Source organism: Drosophila takahashii, chromosome 2R (assembly GCF_030179915.1).
Source record: "Drosophila takahashii strain IR98-3 E-12201 chromosome 2R, DtakHiC1v2, whole genome shotgun sequence".
Classification (NCBI taxonomy): Eukaryota; Metazoa; Arthropoda; class Insecta; order Diptera; family Drosophilidae; genus Drosophila; species Drosophila takahashii.
Genome location: NC_091679.1, coordinates 27,279,928 through 27,297,090, shown reverse-complemented (window position 1 = coordinate 27,297,090; position 17,163 = coordinate 27,279,928). Strand labels below are relative to the sequence as shown.

General features: G+C 45.3%; 5 protein-coding genes across 5 annotated transcripts; 3 read left to right on the top strand and 2 right to left on the bottom strand.

The window, feature by feature from the left end:
- The first annotated feature begins 2,560 nt into the window (after positions 1 to 2,560).
- Positions 2,561 to 6,656, top strand: Cpr56F (Cuticular protein 56F). The gene is made up of 2 exons (XM_017139541.3): positions 2,561 to 2,679; positions 5,493 to 6,656. Exons 1-2 carry the CDS (start codon positions 2,674 to 2,676, stop codon positions 6,150 to 6,152), a joined length of 666 nt encoding a protein of 221 aa, XP_016995030.1. The 5' UTR covers positions 2,561 to 2,673; the 3' UTR covers positions 6,153 to 6,656.
- Positions 3,982 to 5,280, bottom strand: CkIIbeta2 (Casein kinase II beta2 subunit). The gene is made up of 2 exons (XM_017139540.3): positions 4,610 to 5,280; positions 3,982 to 4,224 (listed from the first exon to the last, which is right to left on the bottom strand). The coding sequence occupies exons 1-2, from the start codon at positions 5,158 to 5,160 to the stop codon at positions 4,107 to 4,109; spliced, it is 669 nt and encodes a 222-aa protein (XP_016995029.2). The 5' UTR covers positions 5,161 to 5,280; the 3' UTR covers positions 3,982 to 4,106.
- Positions 6,657 to 6,733: 77 nt separating the features above from the next.
- On the bottom strand, positions 6,734 to 7,376 carry LOC108055942 (uncharacterized). Its single transcript, XM_017139522.1, has 2 exons — positions 7,346 to 7,376; positions 6,734 to 7,288 (listed from the first exon to the last, which is right to left on the bottom strand). The coding sequence occupies exons 1-2, from the start codon at positions 7,355 to 7,357 to the stop codon at positions 6,734 to 6,736; spliced, it is 567 nt and encodes a 188-aa protein (XP_016995011.1). The 5' UTR covers positions 7,358 to 7,376.
- A 746-nt stretch (positions 7,377 to 8,122) lies between these two features.
- Positions 8,123 to 13,567, top strand: LOC108055946 (VWFA and cache domain-containing protein CG16868). The gene is made up of 6 exons (XM_017139529.3): positions 8,123 to 8,351; positions 8,417 to 8,745; positions 8,807 to 9,566; positions 9,621 to 10,295; positions 10,350 to 10,931; positions 10,989 to 13,567. The coding sequence occupies exons 2-6, from the start codon at positions 8,479 to 8,481 to the stop codon at positions 13,055 to 13,057; spliced, it is 4,353 nt and encodes a 1,450-aa protein (XP_016995018.2). The 5' UTR covers positions 8,123 to 8,351; positions 8,417 to 8,478; the 3' UTR covers positions 13,058 to 13,567.
- A 418-nt stretch (positions 13,568 to 13,985) lies between these two features.
- Mpcp1 (Mitochondrial phosphate carrier protein 1) lies at positions 13,986 to 16,528 on the top strand. The gene is made up of 4 exons (XM_017139511.3): positions 13,986 to 14,124; positions 14,693 to 14,903; positions 15,414 to 16,178; positions 16,249 to 16,528. The coding sequence occupies exons 2-4, from the start codon at positions 14,711 to 14,713 to the stop codon at positions 16,413 to 16,415; spliced, it is 1,125 nt and encodes a 374-aa protein (XP_016995000.2). The 5' UTR covers positions 13,986 to 14,124; positions 14,693 to 14,710; the 3' UTR covers positions 16,416 to 16,528.
- Positions 16,529 to 17,163: the final 635 nt, after the last annotated feature.

Here is a 17,163-nt window from a genome sequence, read left to right as displayed (position 1 = left end):
AAAAGCACTTTGCGGAATTGGCAGTTAGGAAGCTATTCATCCCCATACCTCCTCGATCCTCCTCCCATCCCTTTAAGCCTTCATTAATTTCCAGCTCATTTGGGGCGGGGCATCTGGCGTCTGGCCTTTGAATTTACAACTCATAAACTTGGCATTATCGAATGTGAAAGTCAGCTCGTGCCAAATCGCATAATGAGCAAAAACCGTTATAACAAAATGCCTGCCAAAAGATTTGAATTTGCTACGCATTCGATCAATAAGCCAAAGACAATTGACCAAAGAAATATTTGCAGATCGTGATGGATGCTACGCCCACCGTTTCAATGAACATGGAATATGGCAATAAAAATATTGATTCACTTTTCCCCCTTGTCAAGTATTGTGTTCAAGTAGTTTTTAAGAGTTCAAGTTTTCTTTGTGTTATGCAATCGACTTTTTAATGGGATAAATAAATATTGAAAACTATTGAACAAACAATTTTAAATATTTTGTTGCAGGAAATACCAAATGTTCCCTGTTTTATTAAAATATTTTTTTCTATGACTAATTGCAAATAATAATAAAGAAGATAAATCTGAGTAAATTTGTAGTGCCCTAATTCTAAAACAATTTAAACTTAGAAGTAGGTTTTAATACAATTTTTTTTAATTTACTTTTTTAGAACCAAATTAGAAATTTTTATTTGGAATATTTATTTTAATATATATATTTAAATTTAACTCATTTAATATGCAATCTATTATAACATAATATAAAAACAACAAAAATAAAAACATTTTTTAGGTCAATATAATTATTTTTTTAACAACTACTTTTTATTGCCCGCCCTAATAAAAACAAGAGAGAATGCTATAGTCGGGTTGTTGTCCCGACTATCTAATACCCGTCACTCAGCTAAAGGGAGTGCGAACGCTGTGTCGGGTTGGTGTCCCGACTAATAATCGTAACTCAGCTAAAGGGAGTGCGAGGGAGATAGATATATAATTTTTGATTGCGTATAACTTTTTAATGAATGGTCCGATTTGAAAAATGTCTTCTACATTTCGATAGGTATAAATATAAACCACAAAATTGCATTTATACTTCTCGGAAATCTTTAAAGATGTGGGCGCAGGACCCATTTTAAAATCTTTAGTTGGCGATTGTGGGCGTTAGAGGGGGTGTGGCGCTCGGCTAAAATAAACTTGCGCTGCGTAGGAAGCCAAAGAATATGTGTGGGAAATCTCAACCTTCTAGCTTTTGTAGTTTCTGAGATCTCAGCGTTCATACAGACGGACAGACGGACAGACGGACAGACGGACAGACAGACAGACAGACAGACAGACAGACAGACAGACGGACAGACGGACATGGCTAGATCGACTCGGCTAGAGCCCCTGATCAAGAATATATATACTTTATGGGGTCGGAAACGCTTCCTTCTAGCTGTTACATACTTTTGCACGAATCTAATATACCCTTTTACTCTACGAGTAACGGGTATAAAAATCGTTCAGAGACGAGCTTTCTCGTTTTCAATCTACTCATATAAAAACTGCATTCAAAAATAAAGCAATTCCATCATTTTGTAAGAAAATATTTTACTTTGTAGGGCACATTTAAGCCTCTTCTAATGTTCATTATAAATTCAATCAAAATCGTTGACACTAGAGCGTAAATTTCCCAGCGCGATAACGTATCTGAAAATCGTTTTGAAACGCTATTTCCCTCGCTGTGCTCACATCTCAATTGCAGCTTATCCGACTTGAATCCATGTCAGCGCAAATCCAAACGGCCGCATCTGCGAACTCTGGGGCATAATCCAGCTCATTAGTTGTGCCGAAAAACAAAAAGCCGAACCAAAAACCCAGAAGAAACTCCCACGCACTTAGGGGAAACAAAATTGCTGCAGCAAGTTCGTTGCCTGAGTCTTTTGTTTTGTCGCTTTTCGAGGCAGCCGCCGCAGAAGCTGCCGCAAGACTGAGCCTCCGATCCGAGATGAAGATGCGTGGAGCAGCTGGGCCTCCGCTCACTTCGTTTTTGGACGCTACCGTCGACGTCGCTGCCCGCTGCATGACTAATTCCATTACAAATAAGTGTTTCTGCCATTACACGAGCGGCAACAAATGTTTATGGCCTGCAGCCGCAGGAGCGCGTTACTCCCTCGTCGTCGTCATTTGTTTGGATGTTTGGTTGTTTGGTTGTTTGGATGTCGCAGCGGCACTCATCTTCGCTCATTTGCCAAACGCCGAACACAAAAACGAAGCCAGCTCGTCAAAATGTTTGGCGCTTTAATTTCAAAGTAACTAGTTTACTATAACAAACCTCCCCGAGCGATTTCCCTCTTTTCTCGCGAGCCCCGAGAGCAATCTGCTCTTCCTCTGTGCTTTGCATTATTTTGTAATGTTTTTCGAGTGCTCGTTCGGCAGAGGCACGAAAATTGAAATAACGAACTGAACTGAACTGAACAGTACAGAAAAAAAAATACATTTTGGCGCGCAATTTTTTGAAGCCGACGTCGACGACGCAGCGTTAGCTGCTGCTGCTCATTTCAAATATAAATACTGGCCTACGAAATTGTTTCAGTATCACAATCAAGTCAACCATCTTCGCAAGAAGAACAGAGCCAACAGAGCAGAGTTAACAAAAACCGTTTTCGTGTGTGCCAAAATCCCAAACAAGTGACAACACAAAATGAAGGTATATTCTATAAAGCCAACTAGAACTGTAAAGTCAACTCAAGTGTTAAGTGGTGTGCTGTGTAAAAATGAGTCCTTGCTGAATACATAAAGGATTTGTTTAGTAAAAATATTCAGAACGAAAAGGAGGTAGCGAGGAGACGTTAGGACTCAGTTGCCAATAGTGTACTCAAGGATATAATATAAATAATATAGATGTTTTAAAATCAACTATAAGAAATATGGAAAAACATGATAAATCTATTAATTTATAAATTTTAAATTAGATTATTATTTTTGATTCTCTAAAAATAAAATTGTTAGATAAATTCTTAGAAATATGAATTAAAAATTCAGCTTTTTCCTCATGTTTTAAATTTAATCATAAAGGTGCCAAAAACATGTTCGAACTTTGTATTCATTTTTTCGAGTCAATCAATAGCCCTCATTTAAAATGGATTTTGGCAATAGATCGATCAATCAATTAAACAACTCATCAAGCTAATGAAGCTTTGATTGTCCAACATAACACTTGGCCAGCTAATCGGAAGGAGAAGACATGAAATATTAATATTTGAGCCATATTTAAAGTCAAGTTCAGCAGGGCGATTAATCAAGCGGAGATCCGCATAATAAATTTCATAAGCTGTAGCTGAGATAGCATTCAATTTGTTGGGGATGGCTACTGGTTTTTTTTGTTCGCTGGTTTCGGAATTAGAACACGACACCGATCTCATCCGCCTGGGAAACAATTGCAGGCAGCGATCCCAGTACATTTCTAGGGTGTGGGTAAACAAAGCTTGGGGTCATTTTGCAATGAATAAATTAGAGAAACTTAAGTGGCGGAAGAAGAACAACTACTGGACATGCCCAAGTACGGCAGCCTGGAGATGACCAGGCGGCGATAAAAAGGCACACAAAAGCGCAGCCAAAAAGCATAGCATTTTAAAGCCAATGAAGCATGAAAGCCATTAGCGGCCCTGTAGATCTTTTGCACAAGATTCGGAAATAAGTTGTGTAAGCCTTTTGCGCCGAAGAGGTTCTCCCACAGGTTGTCCGCGCCACACGGCGTATACTTAACATTCAGACGCATTGCGCAAGCCACAGATCAGCCCTTCACTTGCAGCTCAGCTCAGTCCAAAATCCAACCGAATCCAATCCAATATAAATCCGATGGGAGCTTCACCTGAGACCCAATTACCTCAGATTTGCATATGCCCCGGCTAAATGCTGTAAAGATGGGAAAGACAAAGCCGATTCTGGGCCTGCTCGCAAGCCATCAAATCCGAACAAAAGATTGTCAAGCGGGTCACAGCCTGAGCAGTTATGGTTTCGTTATGGGAGTTTAATGAGCTGGAATCCAGCCAGCCAAACAGCCAAACAGTAGTTCGTACTCTACAGGGGGCGATCACAAGACAGTTTCACATGAGAAATTTTGGATTTGGGATCTCAGGCATGGTGGTTCGGGGTATCGATTTCTGCTACCGGTCCTCCCGCTCCCGTTAAATCTTTTAGGATATCAGCGGGCGAATGGTAGGCCATCTGATGGATCTTGAAGCCATAGAGCCTGAAAAAAACATGACAATATAACTAGACTGAATATTATATTTATAGAACTACTTCAATCCGAGAAAGACTTCTTTATAATGTCGGAAACTGGACGGTCTTGTATCAAATCAAATAAAACGAAAACAAATTAATACAAAAAATGAATACAAAAATAATTAAACCTTTCCTTTTAAATCCCAGTCTCAAAAATTATAAAAACTAAAAATATAAAATTATAAATTCAAAAGTAAATGTTTTATGCACTTATTGCAGTTTTATAGTTTCCAAATTTAAATAGTCTTCATTTTGTTATAGAACACCGAACAATAGTTTGAGATATACTAAACTTATTAGGCACTTACTTATCTTATAAACTAACCAAGTAACCAAGTACGGTTTCTTACCTGGGCACAAACTTCTGTTTCGTCCGCTTGGGCCTCGCATCCGGATTCACCATGAAGAGCATGTGAGGGAATCCGGTGCCGAAGAAGGCCCCGTCCAGATTGGAGTGTCGCGCCGCCTTGGGAAAGTACACATCGTTGCATTTGGGGCAGTAGATGCGAACCATTTCGTCGCCGGGATTGTCGCTCAATCCGATGGGCAGCACCGACTGGCGTTGGCAGAAGGCGCGTGGACACGTGCCGAAGGCTCCCTTGTGGAACTTGTCGAGCATCAGATCGATACCACGGTTGGTGAGAATGAAGCGGGCGTGGATCAACCCATACAGCTTCTCGGCACTGGCCTCCAATTCCGGTTCGGCGGGGGCATCCGAGGCTGAGCCCGAGTTCAGATCCAGGATCACCTCCAGAGCACAGCGATAGTTCGTCACGTTCGAGTCGAGAAAGTTGAGGTTGAACTTGTCATGGATGTAGTCCTCGTCGACCTCGCAGAAGAACTCGTTGCCGCGCTGCTTGCAAAACCAATGGATCCAGGCTGTCTCATCCGAGTCGGTCATGGTTGCTAACTAACTAGCGAAAATAGCACTTAATGGGGTTAAAAACGTTTAAAATTTCGAGTGACTAGGGTTCGGGTCAGAGTTTTGTGTCCTGGGGTGCTACTTTTGACTGGGATTCAGAGAGATCTTCAACTTTACCCACACCATGTAAATTTTAAGTCATGCCAAACCCATGTCGTTTTTACATGAAATACTCTTTTCAAACAGTTTAAATTTACCTGTTAATTTACCTAATCAAATTTAAATTGATCTTAAATAATGTAAAATCGATCTACGTTTCGTATCGATTTTTTTTCGGTTATTAATTATTTATTATTTACCCCTCCCAAAAGGCCTTTACATCAATTGCGCTGCTCGTGTGCCTGGCTGCCTGGACCCATGCGGAACCGCCAGTGCCCCAGAACCAGTACCTGCCGCCCAACCAGTCGCCCCAGGCGCCGTCGAACAACTATCTGCCGCCCACGCAGGGCTTCCAGTCGCCGTCGAACAACTACCTGCCGCCCCAGCGGACCAACGGTGGCAGCGGAGGAGCGCCCAGCAACAGCTACGGAGCTCCGATTGCCCCGCCCCAGGGTCAATATGGTGCTCCCGCGCTGACGGGCGCCATCTTCAAGGGCGGCAACGGTAATGGTAATGGAGGCTATGGCGGCGGTAATGGCAACGGCAACGGAGGCTACGGACAGCGGGATGAGGAGCAGTACGGACCGGCCAAGTACGAGTTCAAGTACGACGTTCAGGACTACGAATCGGGCAACGATTTCGGTCACATGGAGTCCCGCGATGGCGATCTGGCCGTCGGCCGCTACTACGTCCTGCTGCCCGATGGTCGCAAGCAGATCGTTGAGTACGAGGCCGATCAGAATGGATACCGCCCAACCATCCGGTACGAGCAGGTTGGCAACGGCAACGGAAACGGAAATGGCAACGGCAACGGACGCAATGGCGGCGGTTACGATAGCAACGCGCAGCAGGGCAAGTTCAACGGCTATTAAGGAGGAGGAAGGGGAATTTGGATTCCCGATCTAGGTCGACCCCGCAACTATACTCGTCTACTTCAAATGGGACCGCTGGCCGAGTATTAAACGCACATCCAGCCAGAGAGCCAGCGATCGCAGTCAGTCTATCAGTCTATCAGCCTATCGATATCCCTTATCCTTTTTAGTGGAACGGCCGCCATTTTGCCATAGACAGGCGCGTTCCTTTCCGTTTCCGTTTCACTACCGTTTCCTGTCTCTACGCCTGGAACTCCTTGCCGTTTTGTTTTGTTTAAGCGCCTCCATTTTGTGTTAGTCTACGCACACACACACAAACCACACACCACTCACACACACCATGACCATTACGCATTCATACATACATGCATAAGGATTGTATTTAGTTTTTAAACGATAATGGAAATTCGAAAGTGAAACGAACTTATGAGATTTTTGTGTATATTTAATAATTATTAAATGAATAAAGAAGCATTTTTGTATAAAACAAAGTCAAAAAAGAAAGCCCGAAATGTGTTTTTATTTATAATATGTTAATGCAATTGGAAAATACGTTTTTTAATTGGCATTTAAAAAAATATCTACTTCAAGATCCTCATCAATTGTCCTTGGTTGTTGTACCGATAAACAGGATCCTTGAGCTGTCCCACAGTTGAATAACTCAACTGGGCCGTAAAGTCCTCATCATTGTCATTTTGCTGAGAGCTGAAAGTAACCCTCTGCAGTTTATTATCCTCTGAAATGACAAAGTAACGTCCTTCTCTGATTTTCGGTTGCTGGTTGCCTGCTGAATCCTTTGGAGTAGCGGGCTCTTCCTCGTCGGGATAGATGATTTTGAATTTCGGATCAGGTGGGCCGTACTGGTTGGATGGACGGGAGATGGGCAGAGTTTCTCCATCGGGAATATCCACTTGTTGCGGGGGCAGATAGTTCGATTGAGGTTTATCGACCGGATTGATTTGGTCCACTCGTGCCTTGGTGATTTCAACAGCCTGGCGAACTGGAGGCTCATACTCAGTGGGTAAATTAAACGGAACCCGCGGATGCCAACCAGCTGGGGCATATGAAGCTCTACGTGCAACGATTGGACCTACTTCACCCCTCACAATGGCCAAAAAAGGCATCAGTAGAAGAAACTTAAGGAAAGAAGTTTTAAATTACAAATACATTTCGGGCAATCGAACATTTCGTACCTTTGTCACCATTTTGACGAACTGTGCGTTTGAAACTGCGCTGCAACGTTTGGGACTTGCTCACTTTTATATTGGACAATTGGAACCATTGCAATATTTATCATGCCGGACACGCACCTTGTTCGTCTGACACCAATTGGCCTGCATCTGTTCCATCTTCAGACTACATAGTCACGTACCCAAGCGACAAAAATAAAAAAGAACTGACTGCACACAACCTTGACAACGGATGAGCGAATAATTGGCAAAGGCTCAAATTTGGTTTCGATGACAGAAGTTAGTTAACGGTCGTCAAATTGTAACTACTCATGAAAAGTGAAAGGGAAAGTAAATGTTGTTCGTTAATTGACAAACTAATTTAATTTCATAAAAATATTGGGTAGTAAAATCCTCATGATTTTATAGCACGTTTTCATTTGATAAAACAAAAACATTGAAATCCCTTTAAATAAGAATAATTTTACATGTGGTAATTTAATTCTATTATAATTTCGACATTTAAATAATCGTAACACTTAAAAAATCTACTCTTAAATGTTTTTTCTTTCTGTGTTTCCCTTATTAAAGTTCTTCGATTTTTTATGATTATTATTTTAGTTTATTATTTAGTCTAATTAGATTAGAAAATTACAATTTCAAACAATTGATTCAAGGATTGGCTCCAAATTGATATTTAAAAATACGTTATTTTTAGGGTAGCCGCACTTTAACTTTCAAATCTCCCTAATATACAGCCACACTTATGTATGCGGTATTTTCACTACTCCCGCCTGCGGTCCTACACTTTACTGCGCGAATGGAATGTTGAGAAAAACTACAAAACTTTAATAATAATTGTTTAATAATACTAAATCGGTAGAATGAAACGATTAATGTGTTAATTATGTGTTGTCCTAGTGCCAATAAGCAATGTGCGCTTGCCTGCCATGCCTAACAAGAAGGAATCAGCGAGATATATGTGACGAAATTCCATAAACAAATCAGCGTGCAGCTCGCGGAGAACCTGGTAATACAGAATTGCGAAGGAGGAGAACTTTACCATTGCACTATATCATTTTGTGGCCCTTTTAGACATGCGGTAAGCTACCTATTATGCGCCAGTGGCCACGCAGCCCGCCGGAAACCCCAAAACCATGTGGCCCAGCTGCCGCCTCCACGCTGCGCTGCTCATCCTGGCAGCGCTTGGGTGCCCAACTAGCAGTCAACAAGTTCCTCTGGCCATAGCCAACTCAACTAGCAACCAAGTGCCTACGGACCCCGGCTACATGCCCCTGCAGCAGTCGCCGGCGAGCGTCTTCTTCGTCAGCCACAACCAGCAGAATGCCATGCAGCTGCGGCACAGCATGGAGGGCAAGCTGCGCAACATCCGCAACATGGAGATGAGGGTGGCCAAAATACAGGTAACCTGTTCATACAATAAGCCTATCTAAGCAAAGCTAATATTGCTCTTAAACCCTGCAGGAAATCTTCGACTCCATGCACTTTAGCAGCTCCAATTTGGCGCCGCCCACCCGCCAAGCTCCGAGTAACGACAGCAGCCCCAGAAATCCCCAGCTGCAGCGGGATTTGCAGCTGTTCAGCAGCCGACTGAGCAAGAAATTGCAGAAGGCCACCCACGTGGTGCTGGATCTGCGCGAGCTCTTTCGCTACAACCTCACCAAGGTCTGGCAATACAGCTACGACGACGAGGAGGAGGAGTCGGAGAGCGAACTGGACTTGGAGATGGAGCTGGAAGATTTGCATGCCAGGAACACAGCTTCGCCGTCCGCCGAGCATATGCAGCTCTACCTAAACAGCCAAATAGAGAACTGTCAACCCGACTTCGAAACGGATTTGGAGTACGGCTCTTCGTCGGCCCAATCGATTCACTACAACAGGCAGCAGATCCAAATCCTAAACTATCTGAAGTCGGACGATGCTCGCGCCACCTTCTTGAATGAGAATAACGCCCGTTCCTTGGCCGTCAATGGGTACATATCGGATCAACTGGTTCTACTCAAGCGCAGGCTTAGTCGCAGCGATGCGGAAAACTCGAATAGCAAGCCCAGCAGCGGCAACCACTTCAAGCATATCTATTTCCTGTCCAACTCGGATGGCGCCTCTGCCAGCCTGCACTTTCGCCAGCTCTATGTGTCGGCAATAAAGCAAAAATTTGTGCTCTTTCTCATCGATGTTGGATCAGCTCTGAACGCCGAGTTGTTGGCCCTCACGAAAAGCTTTGGTAAATATTTTGATTAATATTGGATAGCAGAAAATACATTTTATTTACTCTTAGTACATGAAATGCTCCAACTGTTGGAGGATACGGATAAAGTGTCACTGGTAACCGTTTCGAGTGAAGCGAACTTCATGTCCCTGGATGCCTTTCCTGCGGAGGCTGGCCACGGGATTTACAGTGCCACTCGTGGCCACAAGGAGGAGATCAACAGCTACATCAACAACTTGAGCCGGGCACAGGCTCCTACGAATCACTCGTTGGGGTTTGAGTACTCCTTCGAGTTGCTCCATCGATTGCAGCAGTCGGGAATGATCAACCCGGCGGAGCAGCCAGTGGAATTTGTCTACATTACGCGTGGTCTTCTCACAAATTTGTCGGATGCGATGGCAGTATTGCGAGTGGTAGCCGATGGTCAACGACGACTCAGGGCCCCAGTGATCATCAACACATGCGCCGTGGTGCTGGATGAAAAGCGGATCATGTACGAAAAGCAATTCCTTAACGATGTGGCCACCCAGAACTACACCAAGTACGAGATTGATGTGGCTAATTGGTGGCCCAGTACTCAGCCGGCATCACAGTTGGCTGGACGGTTCTTTGTGCTTAGCAAAATGCATGCGGAGACCTCTTTGCCACAGACGAGTTCCAGGATCTTTGGACAGCTCTTTCAAGAGAGATACTTGAGCAATACGCTGGAAGTGCATCCCCCAGTTGTGGACGCAGACAGCGGAGGTGAGTGTCGAAGGATCTCACTAGTTTACCCAATAAATATTCCTCATTTTGCAGATGTTCTTGTCTCCATCACCCATGCCGTTCCTCCCTATGGCGTCGTGGGCGTTAACTTGTACCTGTCAGATCTGCTCGAGGATCTGCTCAACTATCCGAGTGCCGCATCTAGTGCCAAGCAGGGCAGTGGGTATGCCTTTCTGCTCGAGCGCTCAACGGGGAACACGCTTGCTCATCCGGCCTTCCCGAGGCCGCTTATTCAGCGAGAAACCTCTTATCCCGTAAACATCGCTTACCTAGAAAACGCTACGGACTTTTCCAACCTCATACGGGAGCGCCTTTTGCGCGAAGACAGCGGCAATGCCACCGCGGATGTTTATGTGGGCAGGCAGCTGCTACAGCGCACGTACTACTGGCAATCCGTGCTGGGATTCTATGTACTCTGCCTGGTCAGCAGTGGAGGCGATCCCCTGCGTAATGTGTCCTCTCCGCAACGATTCAATCTAAAGGACACCGTGTCCAACTACGATCCAGGTTACTATGGGGAAAGTATGGACCTGCTCTACCATCGCTTGGACCTCAATCAAGGCGGCAGTGCGCCGCCCAAAACCTGTCGGTACTTCAGGCAAATGGCCACAATGGGTAAATTTTATACATAGAAATCCCTAGACATTTTATTAAATTACGATTTTTTCGCAGATGCGCCCACTCTGTTCCTTAGCGCCGCCGCCTTCGAGTCTCCGTTCGGATTCCTTCACAACAATAGGCCGCGAACCCAGTTGCGACACGTGGAGTCCATAATGGCCTACCTCCGGGACTCCAGTGGTTTGTTGGCCAATATGGGGCTGCGTCCCAGTATTCGACATGAGGTGAGTGTATTGTACCAGGCAATGCAGCAGTTGCGACGCCGTCACCAGGATGCAAGAGGTTCCCTGCGTAGTCACATCATTCGACGGTACATGGCCAGTGTGAGTGGAGTGCTGCAATTGTATCCAGGTTGCTTGCTCGGCAGCAGCTACGATCCAACAAGGAGACCTTGGTTCCGTCAGGCCATGGCACAACCGGGCAAGATTGTGAGCACAGCTCCGTATTTGGATGCAGGCGGAGCGGGATACATAATCACCATTGCGCACACCATTTTCGAGGGCAAGGCCCATGCGCTGCACTCTGTCCAGCAGGACAGACCGGTGGCAGTGGTGGCCTTGGACGTTCCCTATGCCTTCTACTATCGCCTGATCCTGGATGGGACTCCTGTCTGTCAGCTGCCGCACATGAAGTGCCTGCTGTTTGAGCACGAAGGCTATCTGCTAGCCCATCCCAGCATGCTGCAACCCGCCACGATGACGAGAAACCAGCGACGGCCACATGAGCACCTTACGCACAAGGAATCCTACTTGGCCAACGATGTGCTTAACCATGGACAGTTGGTACGAAAACTGGGCTGTGCCAGTTATCAGAACCGCACGCTGCAGCGTTATTACGCCTTCAACACATCTCTGGCCACCATCCTGAGCAACGTGGTGCACGGCGAGAGGACCAAGTACGCGATTGCACTGATCCGGGGTAGCAATCTCTTCGCCGCCGTTCTTAACTCCAGTTGCGATGGCGGTGCCTTTTGTCCATGCAGCACCATTGACCGGGAATGCCTCAACTGCAAGCGGATGGACCAAACGGACTGCGAGTGCCCCTGTGAGTGTCCCATGGTGGGGGACAGCAGCTCGCCATCCTCGCTTGTCTACTTTGCCAATTACACGAAACAGTTCCCATACTGTCCACCGCCAAGTGAACACTTCATTGCCCTTCCACCGACCACACAACTACTCAGTGCTCTGCCCAGTTGTCCCGGATCTGCGGGCACATGCGAAACATATTCCACGCAAAGGGAATGCCTCGGAGTGATGGGCTGCGAGTGGTGCCAGCAGGATGTGGACGGAAACACCTTTTCGACCGCCTTCTGTTCGTCGCAAGCGAGCTGCTTCAACGGAGTGCTGGCCTCCCTGACGCCCTATGGCGAACTGGACGAGCTGGAACTTCTGGCTGCCCACAATCCACAGAGGGAGCAGCACGCCTACTCCGCCTTTGGACCGCTGGGTGGTGCCATGGTGGTGCTGGTCATGGTGATAGGGTTCGCCATCTACTGCTACAGGCACAATCTGGATGCCCAGACGCAGGAGCAGTTCTACGTGGACTCCGTGCAGGAAGAGAACTACGGGCTGCCGCTGTCCAGGTTCAACTTTGACGATTGCAAGGCGCATGACGAACCGCCCATCGGTGGCGGATATGACCACGCATCTGCTCAGCGGCAGCTGATGCATGCGGCGGATATATCGCCCTATCACGTTTCCAGCGGCAGTAGCTATCGTCGGCCTCCCAACGGGGAGTCGGATCATGGCTACAGCACCATGACGCCGCACGAGGACAGCTCCGATCAGCAGTGCTTCACGCTGGCGGAACCTTTGCTGCTGCACGACAAGCGGCACAGCAAGTCGGATACCATGTCCATATCCACCTCCATATCGAGTCCCACGAATCGCCAGCAGTCCTCCACGCAGCCCAACACGCATCCGTACTTGAGTAATCAGCCGACCTCAAAGACGGAACGCTACAAGCAGGTGCAGGCCACACCCTCGCCCTGTCGCGGACCGCCAACGGGTGGGGGCGGTGTCTACGGGCAGACCACGTTGCCCCTCGAGGGGGATGAGTCGCGACCACACTACATTTTGGCTCCAGTGACTGTGCACCGACATATGGAAACAGCCGAATCGTAGTCCACATAGCATTGTTAAGTTTTAGAGCGTAAGATGTCCGCTTGTTTGCCAATTTAGTTATGTAAGTTTCGAAACGGGCAGTTCAACTGCCGCCAGTCCAGAATGATGCGAACGCATTCCAGACTTGCTAACGGTTTAGTGAGCTCGCAATGGCCTCCAGTTCTGGCCCAACTGTATCTATTTTAGCCTCTAAATACGAGTCTAACACCAACTATTAAGTGATGACATTGTTTCTGCCATTTTTGATCGATGTATTGTATTGTATTTTACTGTAATTTATTGCAAAAAGTATTACTATATTATGTGCAGCTATATACTTCCGATATTTTTAGCATTTATTTTATAAGCGCCAACAGAAATGTACTTACTTGTCTGATTGTAAGATACCATGTCGTATACCGTTTTTTGTAATAGATCCTAAGTCCACAAAGTTACTAACTACCGATTTTAGTACTACACATCTATAATAGCATTGTACGTTTCAAATAAAATGTTTAAATTTTGCAAAAACCCCCAAGATCTTAACCTTGATCCAGGGCGATCCAATGAATCGATTGAGTTGCCAACTTCTCGTCCTCCGATCAGCTGGCCGAACGTTAATGAATTTATTTATACACGTATACAGTTTATAAGCAAGACAGACGCTGCTCAATGGGCAATTTCTCAGCTGGTGGTGGTGGCCAAAAATTGCGAATTTAAAAATAACAATATCTGCTAAGGGGTTGTCAGGTGGTTTTCAGAGTAAATATATTTAAAGCTTTATACTAGGCACTTCCTTTACATGGTTTAGCTATGATTTTAGTGTATTCTTCTTTTACCCGATACCCAACCGATTTGAAACCGTTAGCAACCGGTTCGCTTTGGCCTCACTCGACAACCCTGGATAGAAGCTCCTGCTTGCTCTCACTTTTCCATTGCAGCCATTAGCCATTGCATTTGGTTTTCTGGTTTGGCGCACGACGAACGTTGTTTTGGGTCCCAACATTTCAGCCCAACAACAACTCTATACTTCAACTATATTTCAGGCCTATCTGCACTTCACTTCCTTCGATCCCCTGCACTTTGAAGTGAGTGAGTGAGTGATTCAAACCGTTTTCTTTGCCAAAAGCCGTTTTGTTTTCAAATATTTTCGAAATAAATACAAAGTGCTTCGATACGTACCGAGAGGAAAAAATTACGCAATGCATAAAAAGTGTTTAGCGAACGAAAAAAACAATAGTTATGTAAAAAATGCAATGCAATCATACATTTGCGAGTATATTCTTTAGAATTTGAGTGCGGATTTTAGACGAAAGATATAAAATAAATATATGAAGGCAGAACAATATGTTCAAGTCAATTTTTTGATGAAGTTGTTGTAATGCTTATCTATTACAGTAGTTAATAATATAATGGGTGTCATTTAAAGGGTTAGATAATAATGATAATAAATAATAATTTAACTAACTAGGCAATGCATTAGTGTTGGGAGTATTAACTTTTAAAAAAGTAGATTACAACATGTCTTCAAACTTAATTTATAGACTTGAAGAAAAAATAGAATATTTTTTTATAGGTAAAACATTTTGGTAACAATTTGATTACATCATGACCTTAACCTTCAAGCTTTTAAGATCCTCGACCACTTTTTTCTAGGTACTTTTTTAAGGCACCATGTTTAAGTCCCTGTTCGATGCCGCGCAGAACTCAACGTTCAAGTCGCCATTCACCAACGTCAACTGCCAGGCAGCCACGCCTGCCTCCGCCCCCACATCCTCCGCTGTGGTGACCCCCGCCCTCAAGGATGTCTCGCCACGCCAGCTGACTCCAATCCACAACATCGCTGCCGCTGCTGCTGCCGAGGGTGGTAAGTATGATAGCTTCTTAGCGGAATCACCCACCCACGATCGCAAAATGAGTTAGATAGTATCTAATTTATCAATATAATTTCATCTTAAAATACATAAAATAATTTGGTCACAGAATAATCAAATAACATGCCATATCACTATAATAATACATTACTCTGGGTCTATTTTAAATATTACATTTAAAAAATTTTAATTAAATTCGAAAATATTTTCGATCTTGTAGTTACAAGTAAAATTAAAAATCATTAACGACCCAATTAAACCAGTATAATGATTCATCCAAAAAGTTGAAGTTTAAACTGGAGAATAAAATAAAAATTAAATAGACAGTAAAATTGTAAAAGCATATTTAATGCAATCCTTTTAACTTTTCCAGTCTTTTGCCTTATTATCTTTAAAATTGTTTAATCTTGGGATCGTGGGAAGTACACAGTTAATTTTTTGAATGATCGTAAATATTTAAAGAAACGAAATAATCACTTGGATGCTCTTATGTTTCACCGTAGACTCTTGCGAATTCGGCTCGAACCACTATTTCCTGCTGTGCGGCCTGGGCGGCATCATCTCGTGCGGCTCCACACACACCATGGTGGTGCCCCTGGACTTGGTCAAGTGCCGCCTGCAGGTGGACCCGGCCAAGTACAAGAGCGTCTTCACCGGCTTCCGTATCAGTTTGGCGGAGGAGGGCGTCCGGGGATTGGCCAAGGGCTGGGCCCCCACCTTCATCGGCTACTCGATGCAGGGTCTGTGCAAGTTCGGCCTGTACGAGGTCTTCAAGAAGATATACGGCGATGCTATCGGCGAGGAGAACGCATTCCTGTACCGCACCGGACTCTACCTGGCCGCCTCGGCCTCCGCCGAGTTCTTCGCCGACATCGCACTGGCGCCCATGGAGGCGGCCAAGGTTAAGATCCAGACCACGCCCGGCTTTGCCAAGACGCTGCGCGAGGCTCTGCCCAAGATGACGGCCCAGGAGGGCGTGGCCGCCTTCTACAAGGGCCTGGTGCCACTGTGGATGCGGCAGATACCCTACACCATGATGAAGTTCGCCTGCTTCGAGCGGACGCTGGAGCTGCTGTACAAGTATGTGGTGCCCAAGCCCCGTGCCGAATGCACCAAGGGCGAGCAGCTGGTGGTCACCTTCGCCGCCGGCTACATTGCCGGTGTGTTCTGCGCCATTGTCTCGCATCCTGCTGACACGGTGGTGTCCAAGCTGAACCAGGCCAAGGGAGCCTCTGCCCTGGATGTGGCCAAGCAGCTGGGTTGGGCTGGTGAGTGATGGTTTCTACTGGGGATTTCCCATTCGCCCTTTCATCTAACTCTCCCCTATTTTGCTTTCAGGACTCTGGGGCGGCCTGGTGCCCAGGATTGTGATGATCGGCACACTGACCGCCGCCCAGTGGTTCATCTACGATGCCGTCAAGGTGGCCCTGCGCATGCCACGCCCACCCCCACCGGAAATGCCCGAGTCGCTGAAGAAGAAGCTGGGCGTGACTGGCGAGCAGTAAACCAAATATAAGCTAACTGTTTTTAAATTTAGAGCGAGCAGAATGTTAATCGAATTAAACTTGATTTGTATAGATAAACCACACAGTAAATAAAAACAAACATAAACATTAAAGGTTCTTTAAGTTGGGAGGTAGCCTCTGACTGGAAATTTTAATTATCTCTAAAAATGAGTACATAATGGTTTCAGTTATCATTAGTATTATAGTATCTAAAGATAGTTTTTATACCCGTTACTCGTAGAGTAAAAGGGTATATTAGATTCGTGCAAAAGTATGTAACAGCTAGAAGGAAGCGTTTCCGACCCCATAAAGTATATATATTCTTGATCAGGGGCACTAGCCGAGTCGATCTAGCCATGTCCGTCTGTCCGTCTGTCTGTCTGTCTGTCTGTCTGTCTGTCTGTCTGTCTGTCTGTCCGTCTGTCCGTCTGTATGAACGCTGAGATCTCAGAAACTACAAAAGCTAGAAGGTTGAGATTTTCCACACATATTCTTTGGCTTCCTACGCAGCGCAAGTTTATTTTAGCCGAGCGCCACGCCCCCGCTAACGCCCACTAACGATTTTAAAATGGGTCCTGCGCCCACACCTTTAAAGATTTCCGAGAAGTATAAATGCAATTTTGTTGTGTATATTTATACCTATCGAAATGTAGAAGACATTTTTCAAATCGGACCATTCATTAAAAAGTTATACGCAACCAAAATATCTACATATATCTATCTCCCACGCACTCCCTTTAGCTGAGTT